Source organism: Eptesicus fuscus, chromosome 19 (genome assembly GCF_027574615.1).
Source record: "Eptesicus fuscus isolate TK198812 chromosome 19, DD_ASM_mEF_20220401, whole genome shotgun sequence".
In the NCBI taxonomy this organism is placed as follows: domain Eukaryota; kingdom Metazoa; phylum Chordata; class Mammalia; order Chiroptera; family Vespertilionidae; genus Eptesicus; species Eptesicus fuscus.
This window is the reverse complement of record NC_072491.1, coordinates 52,740,272-52,757,136: the sequence shown is the minus strand read 5'-3', so window position 1 is coordinate 52,757,136 and position 16,865 is coordinate 52,740,272. Positions and strand designations below refer to the sequence as shown.

Below are 16,865 nucleotides of genomic sequence, written 5' to 3'. Positions count from 1 at the left end.
TTAGCATTTTGTTTTTAATAATTATCGATTCACAGAAAGTCCCCGTGATGCACAGAAAGGTCTCCCGCTCCCTCCACCCCTTCCCCGTGGAGCTCCTCGCAGGACTGGTGAGCGCTGGGCGCAAGGGCATGACGGGAGGTCCGATGCCAGGCTTCCAGGAAGCAGGCGGTGCCTGTTGGTGTTTTTGTTCTGGTCTTACTGAACCACGGTCAGAATGTGCCTCCTGATTGTAGAATTGGGGGCTTTGTTTTGGCCTTTACAAATGTCAGATTTTCCGAAAATTCTTAGTGTGTTTGGATGGAATATATATATACAGTAGAAACTCAAAACTACCTCTCTCCCTCTGTAATTTAGGTCAGGGTATTGATTGTGTTATTAAATATATAAAAATAAAGTTTATATATTATATTAGTATTTCAAAATTATTCTAATTACATTTCAAATATTATATTTCTACTAATGCTTTGTTATCTGCATAGGTTTGAAAGAGGTGTATTAAGTTCTTTTTTGATTTGTCTTTAATTTATTGGCTCAACAAATATTTTTTGTTTTCATATGCCAGGTATTTTGTATCTGTTGGGAATACAAAAGTGAAAAAATCTGACCAATTTTTTGCACTCTGCACTTTAATGAAAAATAAATACACACAAAGAAATAGAATATTTCACAACTGAGAAACCCACAGTATAACGTGGAGCCGGTGGCGCGGGCAGGGACAGCATCGGATTGGATGCTCCAGACGCCGTCCTGACGGCCGCTGAGCAGGCCTCTCCCTGAGCGGAAGCAGTAGCCGGTCCTCTGAGACTTGGGGACCGACAGCGCAGGCACAGGCCTGGGTGGGAGGGCGGGCAGGCCACTGTGCGGCCAGGTGTGGCCGTGGGAGAGGTGTGGAGGGGACCCTGGCTGCAGGGAAACCCACGAGCGCGTTTCCCGGGGAGGGAAGGTGGGTTCGTCTGCGTCTGGAGGGGGGGCCGTGGTGGGATAAGGGCAGGGGCTGTTGCTGTAACCTCAGGCCGGGGGAGGTGGCACGCTGGGCACACTCGCTGTGGCTCTTGCAGGGCCACTGTCCGCTCCACGGGCCCCAGGCCCGGGCAGTTCTTGTTCTGGGCACCATTGCTCGGGTTCCCATTTCACCTTGTTCTGCTGGGAAGATGCTGCCGCCTTTTCTTGTGTGGACATGAGGGCTCACCGCTGAGGAGCACACACCGAGGAGGTGGCTCCTGAAAGCACGGGCGGGGGTGGGGGGGAGAGCAGGGGGGTCTCTGGCACGTCCTGTCTCAAAACACTGCCTTTGAGGGCTGTTCCTCGTCCTGCGCTGCCTGTGTCTTCTCCAAAGCCGTTCTCTCCCACACCTGGCGCGGGACCCACCGACCTGCCGACGTGCACTTAGGTCTGACCGCTGGGGGCCCGCTCACCCCACTTCTGTCTGCAGGCCGGCCTGGCACCCAGTCTTCTTGGGCCCTCCTGTGTCAGAGCCGTGGTGTGTGATCTTCTCATCAGTTTTGTTCAGCTGTCTGTTCTCCTTCCAGTTTTTATTAGACTTCCTCTTCCAGGTCCTGGGGTTGAAATGGACCCAGTGCTGGGCTGGGTCTCTGGAACTGGGGGTGGGGCCCAACCACTGGGCAGTCCCTGCAGCACTGGCTGAGTCAGTGCCCCGCGCCCTCCCGCACCTGCCAGCCACCGTCTGCAGCCAAAGTCATCCCAAAGTATTGATACCCATGCAGACTTTCAGAATGATCATTTGGAGGAAAAATCTTTGTTATCCTAACGTTGGTTTCTCTTTCCTTACGGTTTTTTCTGTATAAGTACTTTTTTATCTCCAAAATGTGAGCAACAAAAGATGGAGTCTGTCGTATTTTATTTTCGTCAGTCCCTGCGGCCCCCTGTGTGCGCTGGGCTCTCCCCGTCCTCGGAGTCACGTGGCCTGTTCATTGCCTTTGCAGCTAATGGAGAGTCGTCCTCGCAGGCACCGGCCCCACCGGAGGACGCGCCTGCCCCGGGGCAGGCGGGGGGCCCTGAGGACAGTGCCCGGGCCTCCCCTGGCCCTGGACCCACTGGTGAGGAGGCCCCGGGTCCAGAAGCGCCGCTGCCCTCCGAGCGCAATGGCGGCGTCCTCCCAGATGGCGATGGCGATGGCGATGGCGTGGCACCCGGGGCCGGGACCTGCAACCTGGACGCTGCGGCCTCTGCCGCTGGAAGCAGCTCGGCCTCGGAAGCAGCCAAGTTGCGGCAGCCAGGTGGGAGCGTGGAGGCCGGGAGGAGCTCCAGCCCAGAAAGCCTGCCTTCAGGGTACGTCCCCTTCCCTTCCCGAGTGTCAGGCTTCCCGGGGATGGCTCTGCAGGAGTGAGTCCGGCTGTTAGTGTGTGCAGGGCGAGCGCCTGGCGGGTCAGAGACACAGCCCCCTCCCCGAAGCGCGGGCAGAGGGCGGAGGGGCAGCTGTGTCGCCTGGCAGGCCCTCCTGACCCTCTGCTTGGAGTCCCTTTTCCTGAGCGTGACCGTGGCTACCCCAGCGCGGCCTCGTCCCTGCAGCCTCTGCGGTCCGCCCCTGCACCCCAGCTCCAGAACAAGCAGCCTTTCCTCTGAGTCCTGAGTTGGGGGGTCACCCAGCACTGACGGTGGTCAGCTCCAGATCCGTTCTCACGGCTGCCCCGTGGTTTTTGATCCTCTGCATCTCCCACGGCATGACTGCGGGGAAGAGGCTGCCTCCACCTGGTGTCTCCCTCCCGTGTCGTTACAGCTGCTCTTAGGGCTGCTTGGCTCGGAGGCTCTAGCATGAACGGGTCCGTGCCTCTGTGTTTGTGAGAATTTGGGGCCAGAGGCTAGAAAGGGGCAAGCAGGTCTCAGCTGCTCCGAGCGGCATCGCCTGCTCAGAGGCCACGCACAAAGCTGGAGGCGGCCCCTGACTTCTGTCCAGCGCTCCGCGGGGGCCCCTGACTTCTGTCCAGCGCACCGCGGGGGCCCCTGACTTCTGTCCAGCGCTCCGCGGGGGCCCCTGACTTCTGTCCAGCGCTCCGCGGGGGCCCCTGACTTCTGTCCAGCGCACCGCGGGGGCCCCTGACTTCTGTCCAGCGCACCGCGGGGACCCCTGGGCTCACCGAGTTTCTGCCCATGCCCTTCCTTGGCAGCCCCAGGCCCCAGATTCTCACAAACACAGAGGCATGGACCCGTTCATGCTAGAGGCTCCGAGCCAAGCAGCTCTAAGAGCAGTTAGTGAGGACAAGGAGGAGGGGCGGGAGGCAGGCCTGCTCCTGGCTCAGCTGCCAGGAGGGTCTCCAGAGTCACGTGAGGAAGGGCCCTGCCCGCCTGTGTGTGCGGCAGCTGGGAGGAGGGCGAGTGTTAGAGTGTGTGCATGTGTGTGTGCCTGTGCACTTGTCAGGGAGCAGCGTCAGTAAGTGTGGGCGCTGCATGGGGAAATCAGCGAGGCGTCCCTAATCAAAAAGAAATCAAACTTAACTGGATCCTTGTGTTTAAGACAAAAATACTTTCTATTCTTTCTATTGAAAATAAGCATGTTCAACTCAGGAATGCCAGGTCTTTATTTTGTACTAGAAGCCCGATGCACAAAGATTCGTGCTAGAATGGGCTTTCCTTTCCCTGGCTGCCGGCACCGCCTTCCCACTCTGGCCCAGCCCCTTTTTGCTCAGGCCCCAGAGCCGCCTCTTTCTGCTCCGGGAGCCGCCTTTTCTACTCCGGCCCCTCCTTCCCACGCTGCCAGAGGCCCTGAGAGACCAGGGGTGGGGCAGAATGCCTGGCAAGCCTCCCGCCCCCGTCACTCGGTGGCTGAGTATGCAAATTAACCGCCATCTTTGTGGGGTTAATTTGCACATCACTCCTGATTGGCTGGTGGCATAGCGGAAGTACGGTCAATTTACATGTTTGTCTATTATTAGGTAAGATGTTTAAAATGTTTCTTCTATAGCATTACGGAAAGACTGGAGAGGAAGAAGCAGGGAGCACAGAGGAGAGCGTGAGATGGGGAGTAGAGTGTCGAGTGGAACAGGGAAGACACAGTGGGGTGTCTGCAGACTTTCCGGCTCCCCCCAGGCCAGAGCGGGACAGCTGTGCCCAGAGGTGACCCTGGTGCCCAGGGAGGGAGGCCCGCAGGGAGCAGGGCCCCAGCTTCTGCAGGCGGCACCTGCTGGCAGCTTTCAGATGTGTGGTTTTGAAATCGCAGGCAAAACTAGCTGTCACTTCCCTGACATTTGTGCCTCGGGCTTGCTATTAGACTGAAAGTTCCTCTGCCCTTGATTAAATGTCTCCTCTGATGATTTGGAACTCTGTCAATCAGTGTCTTTTTAAAAACATTACATATTCTGCCCTAGCCGGTTTGGCTCAGTGGATAGAGCACCAGCTTGTGGACTGAAGGGTCGATTCTGGTCAAGGGCACATGCCTGGGTTGTGGGCTCCATCCCCAGTAGGGGGCATGCAGGAGGCAGCCAATCAATGATTCTCATCATTGATGTTTCTATCTCTCTCTCCCTCTCCCTTCCTCTCTGAAATCAATAAAAATATATATACCTAAAAAGTAAATAAAAAATAAAAATAAAAACATTACATATTCTGTCTTCTGCTGACTGTAATTATAGTGTTAATGAGAAAGGAAAAATGTAAGAACTTAAGAAAAGCACTAATGAGAAAAGAAATAACAATATGATATATATTTAGACTTTTAAAGTGAAACCTGTAATTCCTTGGTTATACGGGGAGTCATGTTTCAGATTGTCTCATTTGTTGTCTCTTACTTAAATTTTTGCGTTTTTTCAAGGTGGGAGCAGAGGAAAGACCCTCACGGGAGAACCTATTACGTGGATCATAACACTCGAACGACCACGTGGGAGAGGCCACAGCCTTTACCCCCAGGGTAAGGTGGCAGCTTGCCATCTCCAGGTGTTGTTCACACACCTGCCTTCACGTTTACTTCCTGCGACAGAACTTGACTCTCATTCTGCGAATTGTTTCCTTTCGTTGGCTTGGAGGGCTTCCTACGAGATTGTCAAACACTGGCATGAGTCACTGAGGGTCTGATGTCAGTCCCTGCCTAACGGTTTAAGGAATGTTCTCGTAGATAGTGATCCGAACTCCGTTACTCGTGGGGTTTACTGGCAGGTAGGGGTGTGGCTCCCATTGATGGCCCAGAGGTGGTCACAGTGCCTGCATCACGTGCGGTGGGCATCCTAGACATTTCTGTCGCCCCGTCCCCAAAGGCCATTCACATTCATGCCCCCGTCCTTGGTTTTCTGTCTCATCTCGTGAGCACGCCGCCCGCTGGCCAGCTCGGGTGCTAGTCAGTGCCCACACTCGGCCTACAGCCTGCATTTCCCCTCCTCGTCTTCGCTGCTGGGAGCTCTGTCCACCAGTACAAAGCGCATCCCCGTCCCAAAAGCTCACGGCCAGCAGTGCTCTTTGTGTGAGACTGGTTGCTGCGAGGATTCGAGATCGTCCTATAATTAGTGCCCACAGCGGGTTGCAGGTGACCTGGGGACGGGTGTGTCCATGTGTGCAGATGGGGAAGGGCATTCTCATCTGAGGGACCAGGAGGGAGTGCACATGGCTCCATGCGGGTCCCTGGAAGGAGCGTCGGGGTGTCGGACACTGAGGCTGTAATTGGACGGGTTCGTGCTGAGCTGCACCTGAGAGCTTGGTAGGTGGAAGGCATGTCTGCAGCGCACGCAGGTCGGTGCAGGTCGGTGGGCCGAGAGCTCCCAAAAGCCTGGCGTTCACGTCCTGCTGTGGCAGTGGCCGTGGGCGGTTGCCAGGTGCAGTCAGCACTCAGTAGGTGAGCGCTTCCCAGAAAAGGGCCTTGATCCCGGGACAGTTCAGTCCGTGGCCCCTTTTTGAGGCCGTGCTTAGAAATCACGGGAGGTGTTTATCTAAAATAAATAGCACGTCACATGTCAGTAGTTTCTCTGAGGAATGTCGTTTACATTGCTTTCAAGTTACTTCATCATGGCTTGGACTTGATCGTTACATCATTAGTATTAAATGCCTGCTTCCCAGTGCTTCTGCTGAGAGGCTCTGTCTGTTTTCGTTGTTGCTGTCCGGGGGTAGCTGGGAGAGAAGAGTGGACGACCGGGGCCGGGTGTACTACGTGGACCACAACACCAGGACCACCACGTGGCAGCGGCCGACCCTGGAGTCCGTGCGGGACTTCGAGCAGTGGCAGTCTCAGCGCAGCCAGCTGCAGGGCGCCCTGCAGCAGTTCAACCAGCGCTACCTCTACTCGGTGAGCAGCCCAGGCCGCCGCCCGCCCGCCCTCCTACCTCCTTCCATTCTACCGCCTTCCCTCCTGCCATGCTCTCTTCTGCCCAGTTAGAGGGCACTAAGGATTCGACCTTTGACAAAGTGTTTCTGATACACATAACCACTTGGAGCCATTTTTAAAAACTCCAGCTTACTAACATAACTTACAGACTCAGTGTTTGTCTTTCTTCAGTGGTAGCTTCATAAATGCAATCTATATATATAACAGCCTAAGTGACCACCGCAACCAAAACAACTAAATGGACAAACGAACAGGCTGCATAGGGTGACCAGGTCGGCAGGGAGGTTAGTGAGGGATGACCAAATGACTGAACAGAGGGCTGATGGGCGATCAGGCCGGCAGGGCGGGCAGTGAGGGGTGACCAAACGACTGAACAGCAAGCTGTGTGGGGAGACCAGGCTGGCGGGGGGGCAGTTGGGGGTGACCAGGCCAGCAGAGGGAGGGAGGTAGGAGTGACCAGGCCGGTGGGTTGGACAGTTAGGGGTGACCAGGCCAGCAGGGGGGTTAGTTAGGGGCAACCAGGCAGGCAGGCAGGTGAGCGATTAGGAGCCAGCGGTCCAGGATTGTGAGAGGGATGTCTGACTCCCAGGGATCGGGCCGAAACCGGCAGTTGGACATCCCCCAAGGGGTCTCGGATTGGAGAAGGTGCAGGCTGGGCTGAGGGGATCCCCCACTCCCATGCACGAATTTTGTGTACTGGGCCTCTAGTTTCTTCATAAAATACTATGTCTTTACAAATTCCCAGCCTTTTGCCTTTCCTTTTTTTTTTTTTTTTTTTAATATTTTTATTGAGGTATTATATGTGTACATATCTTACTATTACCCCACACCCCACACCCACACATGCCCTCCCCCCAGAGTTTTGCGTCCATTGTTTATGCTTATATGCATGCATACAAGCCTTTTGCCTTTCCTTATGATCATTTTGCTGGCTTTAAATAAGAGCATGGAGCTCCTGGTTTCACTCAAGGCCAGCCTCGCCCTACGCAAGCTCCTCTGGTCCATTGCCAGGTTCTGAAACAGCCCTGGGCTCTCTCTGGCCCACCAGAGATATTCCTGGGGTTGGGGATACTTTTGTCCCCAAACTCTAATGTACCTGAAAATTTGGTGATTTATTTATTGCCATAAGCAAACATTCATAGGAGTAAAAAAATAAACTAAAAAATCTTTGTTAAATGGGTTTGGTCATAGGAAGTAGAAAATGTAAATTTTAAGTACTGGGCATCTCTAGATAGTGTTTTGAGGCAACTTAAACACCAAATCTAGAGGCTGGTGATGGACAGGAAGTAGGAAAGACTGGACGGAAAACTTGGCCGTCAGCCTCCAGCCTCGTCCAGAGCCGACCGGGCCATGCAGGGCCGCTCTCCTGGGCTCTGGAGCCGGGGCGTGGGCCACTCCTGCCACGGCAGCGGGCCTGGGACGGGGTCGGGTGTGTGCTGACGTGTCGTCTGACTGTAGGAACCAGAGGTGGTGTGTGTGTGTCTGCGTTTGGTGGGACGCGGTGTCACAGGAGCACCAGGGGGGCAGGCTGCCTCAGGTAACAGGTGTCACCAGAACTGCGCCCCTGCCCGTGACAGGCCCGGGAACGGACGGAGGCTGGCTGTGCAGGTACAAGGCCAAGTCTGAGGAGCCCAGGCCGGTCCTCACTGGCTCTTCCTGCCGTCCGTTCTGGCTCTGTGCCGTGGCTCCTCCCTCCCTACCGAGTCCTGCTCCTCCCCCTTCGCTCCTCCCCCCATGGAGTCCCTGCTCCTCCCCCCTGGCTCTCCTCCCATGGAGTCCCTGCTCCTCCCCCTTCGCTCCTCCCCCCATGGAGTCCCTGCTCCTCCCCCCTGGCTCTCCTCCCATGGAGTCCCTGCTCCTCCCCCCTGGCTCTCCTCCCATGGAGTCCCTGCTCCTCCCCCTTCGCTCCTCCCCCCATGGAGTCCCTGCTCCTCCCCCCTGGCTCCTCGCCCCCCCCTATGGAGTCCACCTCCTCACCCTGGCTCCTCCCCCGCCATGGGGTCCCTGCTCCTTCCCCCTGGCTCCCCTCCCATGGAGTCCCTGCTCCTCCCCCCTGGCTCTCCTCCCATGGGGTCCCTGCTCCTCCCCCCTGGCTCCCCTCCCATGGAGTCCCTGCTCCTCCCCCCTGGCTCCTCGCCCGCCATGGGGTCCCTGCTCCTCCCCCCTGGCTCCCCTCCCATGGGGTCCCTGCTCCTCCCCCCTGGCTCTCCTCCCATGGAGTCCCTGCTCCTCCCCCCTGGCTCTCCTCCCATGGGGTCCCTGCTCCTCCCCCCTGGCTCCCCTCCCATGGGGTCCCTGCTCCTCCCCCCTGGCTCTCCTCCCATGGAGTCCCTGCTCCTCCCCCTTCGCTCCTCCCCCCATGGAGTCCCTGCTCCTCCCCCCTGGCTCTCCTCCCATGGAGTCCCTGCTCCTCCCCCCTGGCTCCTCGCCCCCCCTATGGAGTCCACCTCCTCACCCCTGGCTCCTCCCTCGCCATGGGGTCCCTGCTCCTCCCCCCTGGCTCTCCTCCCATGGGGTCCCTGCTCCTCCCCCCTGGCTCTCCTCCCATGGGGTCCCTGCTCCTCCCCCCTGGCTCTCCTCCCATGGGGTCCCTGCTCCTTCCCCCTGGCTCTCCTCCCATGGGGTCCCTGCTCCTCCCCCCTGGCTCCCCTCCCATGGGGTCCCTGCTCCTCCCCCCTGGCTCCTCGCCCCCCCGATGGAGTCCACCTCCTCACCCCTGGCTCCTCCCTCGCCATGGGGTCCCTGCTCCTTCCCCCTATGGAGTCCTGCTCCTCACCCCTGGCTCCTCCCCCGCCATGGGGTCCCTGCTCCTCCCCCCTGGCTCCCCTCCCATGGAGTCCCTGCTCCTCCCCCCTAGCTCCTCACCCCCCCTATGGAGTCCACCTCCTCACCCCTGGCTCTCCTCCCATGGAGTCCCTGCTCCTCCCCCCTAGCTCCTCCCCCCCCCTATGGAGTCCACCTCCTCACCCCTGGCTCCTCCCCCGCCATGGGGTCCCTGCTCCTTCCCCCTGACTCCTTCCCCCCATGGAGTCCCTGCTCCTTCCCCCTGACTCCTTCCCCCCATGGAGTCCCTGCTCCTCCCCCCTGGCTCTCCCCCCATGGAGTCCCTGCTCCTCCCCCCTGGCTCTCCTCCCATGGGGTCCCTGCTCCTCCCCCCTGGCTCTCCTCCCATGGAGTCCCTGCTCCTCCCCCCTGGCTCTCCTCCCATGGAGTCCCTGCTCCTCCCCCCTGGCTCTCCCCCCATGGAGTCCCTGCTCCTCCCCCCTGGCTCCTCGCCCCCCCCTATGGAGTCCACCTCCTCACCCCTGGCTCCTCCCCCCATGGAGTTCGGCTCCTGACCCCTGGCTCCCTGCTCCTCACCTTCATCCTGTGTCACTGCTGCCCTGGGCCTTACTTCCCCAGTCGAGGAAGGAGGACAGAAGGACTGAGAGGGCCACAATGTGGAAGGGAGATGGCTCTCTAGCAAGCGCTCGCTCTTTTACGTGGAAGGGAGGCTCCCGGCGGCCTTTGCCCACCCCTCCTTGGCCAGTGGCCATCCCACCATCCCTGCTGCTCGGGGCCGGGATGGAGAGCTCGGAGCCGCTCGGCGCTCCCCACGGAGCCGTGTGCTGAGAGGGGCACCGAGCACATGTGGCAGCGCCTGCTTGGAGCGCCCACGTGTTTGCCAGGACGCGCGCGCCGTCACTGGGAAACGGCTTCTCCGGTCACGATTCCACGTTTGTCCTTTTCACACTGACGGGGGGATGTCACGTTTCCTGTAGAACACGTTCCTGGCTGTCCTGAGGGGAAGCGTAAGCGTGTTATGTATGTGAGAGTCTGAGAGAGAGAATGTTCGGGTAGTTTGTTTGCACAATGATGACACCGGGGCCTGCTGGCCCTTGTTTTAAAGATAACTGGCAGTCGGTCTGTTTTTTAACAAACCCGACGGCCCTGGTGCGCCATCTCCTCCGGTGCCTCTGGCCACGGGAGGGCGGGGCAAGCAGTGCCGAGTCCTTGAGGAAAGTCCGAGCCGGGAACCCCTAAGCCACGGCCTTTCAGCGCCCCGAGTCCTGCCTGGCTGCGTTCACGGCCGTCCCGGCAGGCTTCAGGGAAGGGCTGGAAGCGTGGCCCCGCCAGTGCCTGGCCATCTCCGCCTCCGGGTGAAGACCCTGCTGTCATTTCTCTCCCGCCAGGCTTCGGTGTTGGCTGCAGAAAGCGACCCGTACGGGCCTTTGCCGCCAGGCTGGGGTAAGCTCACGAGTTGTCGGTAAAAATATCTGCAAGGTGTATATTGAAGTGGTTATTAAATGCTATGTTCACTCTGTTTTTAGAAAAAAGAGTAGATTCAACAGACAGAGTTTACTTCGTGAATCATAACACAAAAACCACGCAATGGGAAGACCCAAGAACTCAAGGGTACGTCGTATCCCAGCCTGGCCTCCGTCCTCTGTGGCTAGAACCGGGTGACCCTTGAGCCATGCCCTCAGTGCCAGGAGGGTCGCCTGATGGTCCCTGTCTTTCAGCTTACAGAACGAAGAGCCCCTGCCAGAGGGCTGGGAGATCAGGTACACGCGGGAAGGCGTGCGGTACTTCGTGGACCACAACACCCGAACCACGACCTTCAAAGACCCACGCAACGGGAAGTCGTCTGTGTGAGTGAGGCCGCGGGCTCTTCCTGCTGTTTCCTGGGGCGCAGGGCAGGCTGGCTCAGCCTCCCGCCTCGCCTGGACCAAGAACCCACTGAGCAGCGCCCCAGGTGGCTGTGCCCACGTCCTTCCTGCCGCACAGCAGCCACAGCATCGCTCCGCGCGGGGCAGGCGGCAGCTTGGTTTCCGACCGGCAGGCCGGCCTCCCTCTTCCAGGGGCAGACGGGGCCCAGGAGCCGGGCTCGGGCAGTCAGGCAGGCCGGGCTGGTTTCAGAACCAGGCAGTCTGTCCCCTGTCCCTGCCTCGTCAGTGCTGCGACCTTGACCTCGGGGGAGATGCTCAGCAGGACTGAATCCTGCAGATGAGGCATCTGAGAGGCAGGCGCCAGGTGCCAGACGCCTCCTTCTTCCTTCTGGGAGTGAGGGCTTCTCATCACCCAGAACAGGAGCCGCCATGACAGGCCTTTAGCAGATTCCTACCATCACAGGATTGTCTTCCCTCCCGACCCTGCCAGGGACCTGTCCCTGCTCTTCTGCTGGGGGGCGCGCCCTCCTCCCGCTCGGTGCCCCGCAGCACCCTCCTCCCGCCCGGTGCCCGCAGCGCCCTCCTCCCGCTCAGGTGCCCTCCTCCCGCCCGGTGCCCGCAGCTCCCTCCTCCCGCCCGGTGCCCCGCAGCGCCCTCCTCCCGCCCGGTGCCCCGCAGCGCCCTCCTCCCGCTCAGGTGCCCTCCTCCCGCCCGGTGCCCGCAGCTCCCTCCTCCCGCCCGGTGCCCGCAGCGCCCCCTCCCGCCCGGTGTCCGCAGCGCCCTCCTCCCGCTCAGGTGCCCTCCTCCCGCCCGGGTGCCCGCAGCTCCCTCCTCCCGCCCGGTGCCCGCAGCACCCTCCTCCCGCTCAGGTGCCCTCCTCCCGCCCGGTGCCCGCAGCGCCCTCCTCCCGCTCAGGTGCCCGCAGCGCCCCCCTCCTGTGCCACGGCACCGGCTTTCTGGCTTTCCGCCTCTTCCAAGTTGTTCTCGTCAGCTCTGCCTTCTCCTGGATTAAAAACAAAACAAGACCCACAGCTCCTCACCTTACACCCCACTCAGGAAACATTAGTTTTTATTGCTGCTCTTTCAAGGAAAAGGACCGGAAGTTGTCTGTGTATTGCTGCTTCTCATCTCGGTCTAGACCGACTCTGGGACGCCCCTGCCCCTGAACTTGCTGAGGGCACCCTGCTGCCCGTGTGGTCAGGCCGTGTCCTGTCTCAGGACTCCCAGAGCGCTTGACCCAGCACGTGTCGTAGGCAGGAGCAGGTGGGACTGAACGTCCTGGGTCCCTGCGCCACCCTGGCCTCCAGTCCTCCGCTGGCTCTGGCCTCCTCCCCTCCTAACGGCGGGGGCCGCACTCCTCCTCTCGCCGCCTCTCCCACTGCCCTGCTTCCCAAAAGCACGCGTGCTGACGCCTCACACACCTCCACCTCACTGCGTTTTGCTGCCTCTGCTCAGCTGCTGCGACATGCCCGTAGCGCCTGTCCTCCGGGGTGCTGACTGCGCTGCATGGGGGTGTGTGGGCCGGCACCTCGGAGTCCGGAGTCCTCTGTCCTTCCCTGACCCTCCGTCCATCACACCTGCAGCTCCTGCTCCCAGACCCCTCAGGCCACCGCACGCAGCTGCCCTGCGACACCTGAGCCCTCTGTCCCCGCAGCCGTGCCTTGTGTCTGGGGTCAGAGGCTTCTCAGCAGGAGACGCTCGGCTCCCTCCTGCCCTTCCCGCCCCCTGGAAACGCACGCAGCTCCCCGTCCCCTGTCAGCTCCACGGGAGCGGCCCTGTGTGCTCAGCGCCCGGCGCGCCCCCTGTCCAGGAGGGGCCGTCCGTGTGCAGAGTGAACGCCCTTGGACCCGGCTGCACGAGGGCTCCCTCTGTCCCAAGTGCCCCCTCGGGCAGGCGGCGAAAGCCCTGCGTGCTGGTCTCAGGCTCACTGCTGCCCGCTCGCCCTCGCTCCCTGGCCCCTGAGCCGCCCGGCCCGGGCTCCCATCGGGCTGGGCTTAACGTCTGTTTTCGTCTCGGCTCTGGGTTCAGATGCAGAAGTGCCCCCGTCCCTCTGTCCAGGTCCTCTGTCCCTCAGGGTTAAGGTCACCGGTCTGCGTGGGTGTGGGTGTTGCACTAACCGCGTCTCTACAGAGCCTGGTCCCCGCGCAGCCTCGGTCCGTGTGCGGTCGGGGTCCTGCCGCCCGAGCCTCTGCGGGCCCAGCAAGCTGGCGCGTGCCCTCCCGGCCCACGAGGCCCGGTGCCTCCTGCCTCGCTGACGCCGCCGCTCTCCCTCCAGAACCAAGGGCGGCCCTCAGATCGCGTACGAGCGCAGCTTTCGGTGGAAGCTGGCTCACTTCCGGTACCTGTGCCAGGTACGAGGGCTGAGGGTCCCCGCCGGGCGGTCCTCCGCGCAGCGCTCTTCCGAGCTCACGGGACCCCGCGGTGTTTTTGTTTTTGTTTTTAGTCCAACGCGCTCCCCAGTCACGTAAAGATCAACGTGTCCCGGCAGACGCTGTTCGAAGATTCCTTCCAGCAGGTAAGGCTCCGTCGGAAGCCCCAGCAGGCCTGGCCCTGTGGGACAGAGGCTTCAGACACTCGCCATGCAGAAGGCAGCTGGCGGGCATTTCACTCGCCCCACGCACCCTCCACCGGACGGGGCGGGCGAGGTGGCAGGGGGAGCCGCGGCGGTTCTGGAACCTGGAACGAGGGACATGTTGACACTTAGCTGAGACCTCACTCACTAGCCAAGGTCTTGGTCATCCTACCCAGTTAAAGTGGACGAGGTGAAGCTCCGCAGTCGTTGGCATACGCCTGTCCTAACCCTCGCCCGTCCGTGTGAACGCCCTGCTCCCTGCGGCCTGGCTCCTGCCGGGCGGGCTGCACTGCCCCTGGGGCCGGCGCGTACACAGCAGGTGCGCAGCCAGCACGTGGTGGGCGGGGAAGTGGGGTAACGTGTCTGCTCCACACATTTATGGGTGAAGCCGTGTCTTGACAGCTCTCTTTCTGTGGTGAGGTGGAGAGCTCCTCACGTAAGTCCGTCCTGTGCCCCACCTCCTGCCAGGGCCCGGGCCTGGGCGTCAGGTGCCTCCCCCGCGCTCTGACCGCTCGCTGTGCGGGGCAGGGCTCTCCCGCAGCTGCCCCAGCCGGGAACCGCTCAGCAGAGGCGGAGGGGAGTGTGCCTCCGTGTGCAGGGGCTGCCTGTGCTCTGGGCTCGCCGGGACGGGCGTGGCCTGTTGGATGTGCCGCCGCGGCTCGGGTTCTGACGTGGGACAGCTCACCGCTCTGCAGAAGGAAAGCCTATTCCCTGGGGCAGCAGGGGTCACGCAGGCGGCTGGCGGCTGGCGGTGGTCAGGAAGACTCGCCGAGGTGCATGCGTCTCACACGCCCTCCTGCTCCAGCCGCCCTCCTCCTGGGAAGTGGAGTGGGCGCAGGACCCAGCAGGGGCTCGGCTTCTCCCTCAGTGGCTCCTCCCCTCCTATGGCCTGGGGGGGTTGGGGGGTGAGGGAGGAAGAGTCTCCAGCCTTCAAGAGGCGCTGACCCAGGGTAGAGCAAGGTCAGCGCGAGGGGCGGGGACACCGAGGGGAGAGCTGAGCCACCCTCGAGCCCGCCGCTTGGTCTGCCAGTGCAGGGCGCTGCTGTGTGACATAAGGAAGGGTGTTGCTTTGAAAATACAGATGAAATTTACGTTGCATTGTTTTGGGGTTTTTGTTTGTTTTTTAAATATAGTTTATTGATTTTTTACAGAGAGGAAGGGAGAGGGATAGAGAGTTAGAAACATCAATGAGAGAGAAACATCGATCAGCTGCCTCCTGCACACCTCCTACTGGGGATGTGCCCACAACCAGGGTACATGCCCTTGACCGGAATCGAACCTGGGACCCTTGAGTCCGCAGGCCGACGCTCTATCCACTGAGCCACACCGGTCAGGGCATGTTGCATTGTTTTTAGAAGAAACTTGTGCTACGTGTTTGTGTTTCAATGTCCTGTTTCTTGTAGATTATGGCATTAAAACCCTATGACCTGAGGAGGCGACTCTATGTAATATTTAGAGGAGAAGAAGGACTTGATTATGGTGGTTTAGCGAGGTAAGATAAAGCATCTGCTTTTAATAGTGTGTCTCCATTTATGCAATGGGTGTGTTCTTGAAAAGCTGTGTTTTTAATAGCAGTATTATTTTAAAAATCAAAATTAAAATAGGTACACAATTCTAGAGGTAACCACGAGTATTGCTCTCGTGACCTCATTTCTCCGCCACGTGTACATGTGTGTCTGCGTGTGCTGTGCATGTGTGCGTGTGTTTTACATTGTGGACACCTTCTCGTCCCGTGGAGCCAGCTCTCCTGCAGCCTGCCCGCGCAGGCGCCGTCACTCCCGGGCAGCACGCAAGGCCGTCCCATGGCGTCCCCGGTGAGGCGCCTGTTTGTTCGTTTGTTAATCCGGTCGGAGTCCTGTTGAGGGTTCAGCTGTCCACACTCCCTCGCTGTACTGTGCACAGGAGACACTGGGGGAGCTGTGGTTGGGAAATCCTTTCAGTGTTTGTCCCGCACACCTAGTTTGACAGTAATTTAGTTTTTAGCAAAATGCTTTCATGAAGTCTTTCCGAAGAATTAAACTTGCTCTCATAGAGACAACTCCCTTTCTGACCACATGTTCACGGGGCCAGGACCACCTGGCACAGCGGGGGAGGGGGGGGCGGGCATCAGCTTCGGTTGAATTAGCGTATTTTCTCGTTTTAAGGTTTTTTGAAAAAGAAACACTGCCTATCGGAGTAAGTGTCCGTATCATGTCTATGTGTTTCCCAACGTCGGGAACGCTCAGACACTGAAGAGGGAGGCGCATCTCGGAAATGAAGTCGGGTGGTTTTCACAGCGTCGTCTGAGCCTCTTTACCTCAACTGGTTGGGTGTAGTTTGACGCTCGGACAGTGTTACTGCAGGCAGGCAGCTCCTCTGAACTCCTTGTGTGGGTTGCTGTGTTGCTTTGGCTCATTCAGAGCTCACAAGGTGGCCGCTCCCTGCCATGTTCAGAAGGTGTGTTCTGCTGCCTGGTGCACAGACGGCAGCTTGGCCGATGTAGACTGCTCGCACGAAGGCCGTGTGGGCGCCTCCTGTCCTCGGGCGTGGAGGTGAGGCTGCCACGCGGGCCCTCCGAGGACACGGTTTAGTCCTGTCCTGGCGGTCTTTGATGTCATGGTTGCGGTTTTATAGACGAAGGTGGTGTCAGGAGCGTAGCAAGCTCTCCCTTAACGCAGGGACGTTTTCTCTGTTGTGTGCTCGAATCCTTTCCGGGTCCGTGTCCGTTTTCCTCAGGAACGCCAGTCCTGGGGGGCGGGGGGGGTCTCCTCTGGCCTCGGCTCTTTCTCTTGTGCTTTCCCGTGTGTCTTGGTGCTCCCACCGGCCCCTGCTGCCGCTGCTGCGGTGATTCCCTTCTCGGCTCTGCTGGCTGTCCACGCTCACCGTTTTCAGCTCTGTGTCCTGTGTTGGCGGGAGGAGGGTGTGCTTATGCAGCTCTAGCAAGTCTCCCTCTTCCCCTGTGCAGCCAGGCCGGTGCCAGACGCCGGCTCCGGGTGGAGGCCCTGTTCTCCAGCTGTGTTTGCTGACGGTGACATGCAGCAGCGGGACCTGGCTGCTCTGGGCCCAGCCCTTCTCGGCTTGGCCCGGCCCCTCCCCCTCGGGGCGCAGCAGGAAGTCATGGGCGCGGTTGGTGAGGGGACTGGATTTAGCTGTAGGAAGTGGCTCCTGTCACTTCTTAGCTGATTTGGTCTGGGACTCCTTCTCGGTCCTAAAAACATTTGTCAACGGGCTGCCAGGCTGGGTCTAGCCTGCATCGGGGTAGCTCCCATTTTTATTTTAAATTTTTAAAATTGCTTGACAACATTAAGAAAATTACTAGATTATGCTTAAGAATCAAGATTTCAGGCTTCTTTTTTAAAAGCACTAGACCCATGGTCTGCCGTCCTCACGTGGCCTCGAGTGG

At 59.5% G+C, this 16,865-nt stretch overlaps 1 protein-coding gene across 2 annotated transcripts in view; it reads left to right on the top strand.

Annotated features, from left to right (window-relative positions):
• The window catches only part of WWP1 (WW domain containing E3 ubiquitin protein ligase 1), an 83,737-nt gene that overhangs the window by 55,188 nt on the left and 11,684 nt on the right, over positions 1–16,865 (top strand). For both annotated transcript variants that reach the window (XM_054708705.1, XM_028137576.2), the window contains 9 exons: positions 1,944–2,289; positions 4,766–4,861; positions 6,049–6,223; positions 10,435–10,489; positions 10,573–10,657; positions 10,765–10,893; positions 13,187–13,262; positions 13,355–13,426; positions 14,887–14,975. In XM_054708705.1, coding sequence (XP_054564680.1) covers positions 1,944–2,289; positions 4,766–4,861; positions 6,049–6,223; positions 10,435–10,489; positions 10,573–10,657; positions 10,765–10,893; positions 13,187–13,262; positions 13,355–13,426; positions 14,887–14,975 — 1,123 coding nt within the window. The remainder of the gene's footprint in view (positions 1–1,943; positions 2,290–4,765; positions 4,862–6,048; positions 6,224–10,434; positions 10,490–10,572; positions 10,658–10,764; positions 10,894–13,186; positions 13,263–13,354; positions 13,427–14,886; positions 14,976–16,865) is intronic.